Source organism: Protomyctophum bolini (genome assembly GCF_963924005.1).
Source record: "Protomyctophum bolini genome assembly, chromosome: 17".
Classification (NCBI taxonomy): Eukaryota; Metazoa; Chordata; class Actinopteri; order Myctophiformes; family Myctophidae; genus Protomyctophum; species Protomyctophum bolini.
The window spans coordinates 9,529,484-9,538,216 of NC_137878.1; the positions used below are offsets into that span (position 1 = coordinate 9,529,484).

General features: G+C 43.7%; 1 protein-coding gene across 1 annotated transcript in view; it reads right to left on the reverse strand.

Annotated features, from left to right (window-relative positions):
- vps50 (VPS50 subunit of EARP/GARPII complex) overlaps positions 1-8,733 on the reverse strand; it is a 170,594-nt gene that overhangs the window by 67,415 nt on the left and 94,446 nt on the right. Inside the window, exons 18-19 of the mRNA XM_080787022.1 lie at positions 8,291-8,488; positions 3,358-3,476 (exon numbers count right to left, since the gene is read on the reverse strand). Coding sequence (XP_080643148.1) covers positions 3,358-3,476; positions 8,291-8,488 — 317 coding nt within the window. The remainder of the gene's footprint in view (positions 1-3,357; positions 3,477-8,290; positions 8,489-8,733) is intronic.

Here is an 8,733-nt window from a genome sequence, read left to right on the forward strand (position 1 = left end):
AAATGGCGCAATTTCTTTCTACTCTAGTCTGTGTCTCATAGGAGGGCTGTTGGGCAGTTTAGAAACCGTCTTCCAGTGACATCATCATTAGGCAGATCATTTTTTAAACAAGATTTTTTTTTTACAAAAATGTTTAGATTTTCATTATCGTGAGAACGATGGCTTCCATTTTCGCATTGCAACTTTTCAGGACTAGAAAGCCTGCCGTTTTTATTAGCTTGTATTCCCCATCGATGATGTCACCGCAAAGACGGTTTCTGAACTGCCCCACAGCCCTCCTATGAGACACAGACCGAGTAGAAAGAAATTGCGCCATTTCTTTCATGATTATTAGTGAGGACCTATTATATGAAGACAGGTTGAAAAGTGGTGAAGTGGTCCTTTAACCTTCTATGATTGATTGATGTGTTATTAACCATGTATCACTCTGGGATTCCTTGTGAATGAAAAGTGCAATACAAATACAATTATGTATTATTATTTTTTTTTTTTAATTAACAAACAACTGGCTAGCTGGCCATTGTAGGGTGATAATTCACAGACAGGGTGATTAACCATAACCAGGTAGCCAGACATTATCCCTTACATAGTTTATTAGAGACATACATAAAATAAAAAAAACGAAAACTAAGTGCTCCTAACCTGCAGTGTTGTTTTTGACAGCAAATTTATTTAGTTTTAGTCATAGTCTCTTGAATAGTTCATTTAGTTTTAGTCATGATTATTTTAGTCACCTGAAATTGGTTGCGCTCTGAAAATAGCAGATCTGCAAGCTCAACGTCTTTCAGCGGGACGCGTTGCGAGCTTTGTAGATCTGCTATTTTCAGAGCACAAACAAAGATGAAATTACTTCTCTTTTAGATCTCTCCCTCCATAACATTTTTTTGTCTAGTTTTTATTTGCCGACGAAATTATCAGTATATTTAGTTTACATAGTTGTATCAATCATAGCTCGGTGAAATAAGGTCGACGAACATTTTTCGTCATAGTTTTAGTCGACGAAATCAACACGGCCTACTTTCATAGATAATTATCCCATTAAGTTATTTACATATTTTTGAAAAATCGAAGAACGACTGACATTTTTAAAAATCTGATCTCAGGTCAGAATGGGTTAATCAGACCAGTGTGTGTCCAGTGGAAACCTCGTATGAATCTGATCTCAGGTCAGAATGGGTTAAAACCAAACTGCAAGGCGGACTACGCTTCAAGTAGCCTCTTTCATTCTGGCACTCTAATTATCCTTTCGTGAACAAGCTGCAGAGGAGCTAATGATTGCCATAGTGTACATCAACCGGGCCACAAAACGTAATCTAGTCATCAAGCAGAAAGTATGTATAAGTATAGGTGGCTATGAATGTATGAGTGAATGGACCATTGTGTAAGCGCTTTGAGTAGGCACGGATACAGTAGCGCATAGAACATTTGAAAAGCGCGACGTGGAAATTCATTATTAATCCATTAACACTAGCATGACTGAACTCATCTCACCTGCTACCACTCTGGCGGCTGAAAAGGTCAAGATTACCGTGTTTTTCGTGCAATTCCATTGGTCACTCTCTCCCCGCGTCTCTTCTAATGCCCTTCACACGCGCCGCGGGGCATTGACGACTTGCCATTGTCTTCTAAATGTACATTAATGTATGTAAATCTACATTCCAACTAGTAATTCAAGGGCAGCACCGTTTCAACTCGACGGGACGACTCAACTTATTTCTTCTTTTTCTTTTCAGTTCACCAAACTATAATTATAGTGACCGTGTGAGCGCTATTATATTGAACACCCTTGCGCAGCTCGAGGTTATCAACGCCAGCTGCCTGCAAATTATTTGGTCTTTGATTGTGTGATTTGTTGGGGGGTGCGTCAGCTCGGTCAGGATGGAACAGGATGTAACGGACGAAATACGAGTCACGACATGAGAGTTGTCATTTTTATAGAGAGAGGGAAACATTATAGGCTACACGTGTATGGGTAAGGGGCCGGGCGCATCGATGTAATTAATATATATTTGATTGATTGTGCCAGCGCCAGCGGAGAGCATCTCAGCAGCAGCACGGTTTATATGCCGTAGGATAGATCAAGTCACGTGACGCATCACCGCCACAAATAGTCCTATACAGCCTTATCTAAAATGCACTTCTGGCCGCGGGACCCCCCCCCAATGGAAAATATGTTGTTCCAGGGAGCCCCCCGACCCCCCCCCCCAGAAGCAAAGACTTGAGTTAAAAACGTTCGCTGTGAAAGAATACATATTCAATTCATATTTTCATTTGCGCCACATTTTCACGATTCTTTCAAAATAAATAGCAGACCTATACGTACAAGCTCGTAGCGCGGCATTCGGTGCCGCACTATGAGCTTGTATATCTGCTGAAGTTTTTAAATAATGGTCAAAGAGGTTAAACGCTGAAGCGACAAAGCGTTCCCATCCTCAAGGGGTTAATAGTATTATTATGAAGAAAATGTTTCCTGGTGTATATTGCCATCTCTCCGTCCAGTTAAAAATAAATAAATGCGTGGAAACGGCCTCAGTGTGCCTCGAAGCGGGCTCGAGCAAAATCAGGATGTTATGATCGAGACAACAGTTTCATTCCAAAGACTATATGACTGAGACTAAAATAGAAATGCCCCAAAAACAACACAGGCTGCAGCTTATTGGGATGATTAGCTTCACCGATTGTTAATCCTGTGCATTGTATGGTCGGGCCTGTCTGTCTGTACTGTATGTCTACTCTGTGCATCTGTGCTTTCTTGGCAGTTACTGGCTCACGACGAGCCAATTAACCGAGGAGTTGAATGCACTGCACTGCAGGCTGCGGGGACAGCTGTGGCTCAGGCAAGGTGACAATAGTTCTTCGATTTTTTCCATTATAGTTTAGTTTCAGTTACGTAGTTTAAGTTAGTTTTTAGTTTGCTAGTTTATATTTCGTTTACATTTTTGTGACAACGCTTAGTTTTAGTTTAGTTTTTCTTAGTTTTAGCGTTTAACACTTTGACTACTATTCACGAGTTGCCCGAGTTCATTCATTGTAGAACACTTTCCCTGCAATGTGTGAGTTGCCCGAGTTATGTTTTCATTGTTTAATCCACGTTTTTTAATCAGTTTTACGTCATACGGGCAATCCACCGGGCAGAATGGGATACGAGACACGTTTTGATTTGTCGGCAGCCAATTACATATAATTCTGGCGGTCCTTGACATGAAAATGTTTGAGAACGACGACAAAAGAAGGCATTTTGTAGAATCGTTCTCAGGTCTAAATGGGTTAAAAGTTTTGGGTGAAATTAAGCTAAAAAAAGAAAAAAAAAGGAAAAGAAAAATGACACAAACTTTGTGTACAAACTGGCACCGTTACCTCTTGAGCGGCGCGTCGCCCGTCTGCTCGTCCACGTAGTCCTGCTTGAGTTCGTCGGCAACGTCGCTGTCGCTGTCGTAGTCCTGGTAGGCGCTCTTCTCCAGCTCCTCAGACTCGTACTGGGGAGGGAGAGAGAGAGAGAGAGAGAGAGTCAGTGGTTGACTAGCCTGGAACTCACCTATGCTTTTTATGGCCGGGAGAAACTATGTGCAGCTGCGCGACATGAGACTAATTACTTAGAGCGACAGAGAGAGAGAGGAGTGCGTGTGTACAGGTGTGCGTGTGTATGTCAATTTTACAAAGGTGCAGACGATCAGAAATCAGCAGAGGCCAGTGGTTGACCAGCAGCGTAACTAGACGTCAGTAGGCCCCCCCAGTAGGCCGGTCTAGCGGGTAAAGGGCCCGCCAAAATGCATTTTAGTCGACTAAATCAACTGTAGATTTAGTCGACTAAAACTAGACTAACACTAAAACATTCCAGGTGAGAAAAAATGTGACTGAAACCGTAATGAAAACTATTGAAGAGGCCATGACTAAAAATAAAAATAAAAATTTGCTGCCAAAAAACAAACTCTGGTGTGAAGGCAACCGCAGCATCGACTGTGGCTCAAGAGAGGTAGAGCAGGTCCTCGTCCAATGATCCATGGGTCGGCGGTTCGAATCCCGGCTCCTCCTGTCGACATGTCGAAGTGTCCTTGGGCAAAGACACTGAACCCCAAATTTGCTTCCGGTGTGCCGGTTGGTACCTTGCATGGCTTCCGCCGCAATCGGTGTATGAATGCGTGTGTGTGAATGGGTGAATGTAATGCACAATCTATGTAAAGCGCCTTGGATAAAGGCGCAAAGTGGAGGTGTGAACGAGACCTTATTCATGAGGGCTTACCTCGGACACATCCGATGTATTGCATTTCATGAATGTGCTCATTTCGGACTCTCTTCTTCTCTTCTTTTTTGGCAGTAGATATTGCATTATCCCATTTTGGGGCGGGAACCCCTTTTGGCGTTGGCATTATGTTATGCTTTAGCTATTGAAAAATAGCAGATCTACAAGCTCATAGCGCGCCACCGAGTGGCGCGCTACGAGCTTGTAGGTCTGCTATTTTTGAAAAATCGAAGAACGACTGACACATAGAAACATAGCTTTGTCAGGATGTAGAAGACATTTTTTAGAATCTGATCTCAGGTCAGAATGGGTTATTGTCCCGATCCCCGTGTGGTTGTTTTGTTATTGCCTGAATTGTAAGACCTCAATAATAAATGCAATGCACTGTAGCTTGGCAGGTTGTTGTTGTTCGCAGCACTCGGGTCCAATACTCGACTCACCGACCCAACGCCTGCTTTGCAGTCGAGTCATCTTCTTCCCTCATCCGTCCACCCTCACCTCTCCGGTCTCTCTTCATTTATAATTTCACTATCTAAATGCCTTTCAAAAAAATAAAATGTCGATGTCTGAAGCCTCACCTTAACCCAATAGTTTTAGAAATGGAACAGTGGCGCTGATGGTACATATATTAATAGAAGGGTAAAATGGAATTGGTTGGTTTCCTTTTGTACATAACTTTAACAGCTACTTTGTGCGCAACACTCCTGAAAACAAGGTCGATATTGCATTGTGGGTGTTGAGCTGACAGGCCCCTTTTTGATGTCAATCAATCAAGTCAAGTAGCCTTAATTCAAGGGATCACGATCTACCTTTTTGGGCACCCCTGCGGCTTAAAATGTCTCCTAAATCATGACAGTTTTCTGGAAAAAAAACAGTTTCTATGTCAGCGGTGCTCAACCTTTTTCATGTCAAGCACATCACTGAAAAAAATCATACTAATTCTCAAGGCACCACCCGCCTTGAGAAGTACTACTGCTGCTGCTGTACCAAACAAGAAATATAATATTTATTGACCATCGACAGATAAGAGCTCCAAAAACATCCAGCTGAAGTTTAGGTCTCTGTTGGGGGGGATAAGAAGATCTTGAATCGATGAAAACGCACCGGCTATACAAAAATTTACAAATCACATCATCTTCAGCAGCCAGCAGCCCCTTTAGCCCATGTTGGCCGGGAACCCATTTTGGTGTTATAGCATCATGTTGTGCTTTAGCTATCGAAAAACAGCAGATCTACAAGCTCATAGCGCGCCACCGAGTGGCGCGCTACGAGCTTGTATAGGTCTGCTATTTTTCGAAAAATCGAAGAGCAACTGACATAGATAAGACATTTTTTAGAATCTGATCTCAGGTCAGAATGGAAAACTGTCAGGATGTAGAAGACATTTTTTAGAATCTGATCTCAGGACAGAATGGGTTAGAGACTCGCGCGTGGACAAAGAGGACAATGCTTTATTGCTCTGACAGAACCGCCGCTGACAAGTTCATCCTCGCTTGGCCGAGGATGACACCGCAGAGAACTCCCATGTGGGGGAACGGGTGGCTCTCTATTTTCATCATGCCCAACGGCTCATATTAAATGTCACGCATGGCCGCCGTCATTCATCAAATGCTGCACTGAATTGGCCACGGACCGCAGTCCAGGGGTGTGTCATGAACCAGGTGATTAGGAGGTCTAACATGTAGCAATGAGCTGATTAGCCCCACTTAACCCATTTAGGCCTGACCTCGAAAATAAATAAAAAAATCTTCTAAATCCTCCAGTTTTCTGAAATAAATATCTTCACGATTTTTTCAAAAATAGCAGACCTACAAGCTCGTAGTGGCGTGCTATGAGTAGGCAACGTTATTATGTCTCATATCTTGTTGTCACGTCATTAGGATCCAGCACTATATATGTGACCAGATTTGACTGAGAGACTGCCATCGCGCAAATTCCAGCTTTTCACCAGAGGAGAAAAACTTTTATTTTTTCTTTTAAATAAGTTCATAGCACAGGCAGACTCTTGTAAATATGAAATAAATGCCCAAACATGTAGCTATAGGTGTAATGTTAGAGACCACAGGCGTGAACCTTTCAAGCCTGTTTTCTCAACTCGCTGTTTCTCTGCAAGACATTACTCTATAAGCCATATCCCCCAAAACTGGTGGGTCATACTGAACAACCATTATGTCAATTTGAAGCTATGATTCCCCCTGCTTTCATATGACATGAAGAAACGAAAATTCAGTCCCTCAGTTAAATTTAGTCACGTATGTTCCTGTGTGTGTAATAAACTGTGTGAACCTTTAGCGTGATACTGTCTCGTGCCGCGTTATAGTTCTCCCGGGCCCGCCGCCGCCGCAGTCGCCGCACCGAAGGAATACTTCAACTGTCAGAACCAGACGAGGGTCCAGTACTTAGAGATTACAACACAGAGCAGTGGAGAAAAAATAAATAAATAAATAAAAGCAAGGACCCCATATTGTTCTGTGGAAAAACACATCCAATTGATGAAAGATACACCTTTCTAAAACCTTGCTCAGAAAGGGCAGATTGGAAATAGGTCGATGGTTACCCAGCACAGAGGGACCAGGAAATGTCGTTCAATGGTTAGGACTCTGGCATTTTGTCTTGTTCTCATTAACCCATTCTGACCTGAGATCAGATTCATACGAGGTTCCCGCTGGACACACACTGGTCTGATTAACCCATTCTGACCTGAGATCAGATTCTAAAAATGTCAGTCGTTCTTCGATTTTTCAAAAATAGCAGACCTACAAGCTCGTAGCGCGCCACTCGGTGGCGCGCTATGAGCTTGTAGATCTGCTATTTTTCAATAGATAAAGCATAACACGATGCTGACACCAAAACGGGTTCCCGGTCAGAATGGGTTAATAATGCCAGGAGAAATATGCCTGCCTTGCCCACTAGACGCAAGGCTTTGTTATAGGCGGCTGTTGACTTTTTAAGAATCTCTGTGGTGGACAGTGAGTTTGTTTTTTCTCCAAACTCGCTCAGCTCTACGACATTCTTCTCTTCAGTGAACGTGTATGCTCATTTGCTCATCCAGGGTGTTCCGTTTCTTTTTTAGTTTTCATAGGAGCCACTGTGTCAAGAGCCGACACAGGAGATTAAATGGCGTCTTTGTGAACTCGTTGGTAATAGCAACTCGACCAGTGGTTGAGAATGATTGCACGACTTACTCAATTTGAAAAATGACAATGCACGTAAAGTCTAAATTGAGAGGAACGGCAAATTGTAATGATGATGGGATAATTGTAATGACGGATAAGTGGAACAAAGGGAGAACAAGAGGATTAGAATGTGCTGAAAGCAGCAGTGGTAGACTGTAGCTACACGTCCGTTGCTGAGGTCTGAGGTTGCTACATTTTGCGCCGCAAGTGCACATTATTGTCGGATGCTGCCATTTCGCCATGGAGCCTTCTGGGAGGTTCTGTGGGCGTGTTTCAACCAAAACGTCATGTGACAGAAGGTGACCACTAATGGGCCACGTCACCCCTTTTTACAACCAGATCTTATTTTAATGATGTTTGGATGACGAACACAAACACTTTCCTGGGTTTTTTTTTTTTATGTGTGTAGTATAATACGTGTCCATCCTTGCTCTCGAAAACGCCAATATTCCCATCGCGCTCACCGGATAATAATCAGAAAAGACCTCCGAACATCGGCGATTAGTTTAAGACCACGGATAGCGTGCAAAAGGCCGTGGCTAAGACAGGAGCTGGCCTTCACTTAACGTGGCCTGCAGGTTAACGTCAGGATATTGATACGTTATTGATTTCAGCTTCAGTCTATGTTGGTATAATATTGTCTATTTTTGTATATGTCCAATGTATTTGCATTTAAGTTCAACTAAATTAACTAAATGCATTTGAAATTGTGTTACTTTTCAGGATTTCAATTCAAACATAGCAAAAACAGCAGATCTACGAGCTTGTAGATGTGCTATTCTTAATACGACAGTATATGTACGTGGCCCTCGGACAGTGATTCTGGAAGTTGCCCCCGACCCCCTGATCAACCTGTGTCGTCGACGACCCTCACCCCGTTGGACGCCAACACGTCGTCCATGTCCTCCTCCCGGTTCTCGATGGGCCTCTCGAAGGGGTTCCCCTCCTGGGTGAACTGCAGGAAGAGAGACGGCTCTTCCTGGTCCGGGCGGCTGGCCCCGGCAGCTGCCACTGCTGCCTGTCTGCTGGGAGACACCGACGGGGAGCGGCCGTGGCCCATGAACTTGAACTCCTGGATGGAAAGGAGAGGGGGGTAGGAGAGGGGGGTGGGTGGGTGAGAGACGGAGAGACAGAGACACAGTCAGACTAACTATAGCCTGGAACTCACCTATGCTTTCTATGGCATTATAGGCAGCTCCCGGCAGGATCCGCCGGGAGAAACTGTGCGCCAGCTGCTGGACATGAGACTAGTAATTAATTAGAGCGACAGAGACAGAGAGAGAGAAGTGTGTGTGTGTGTGTGTGTGTGTGTGTGTG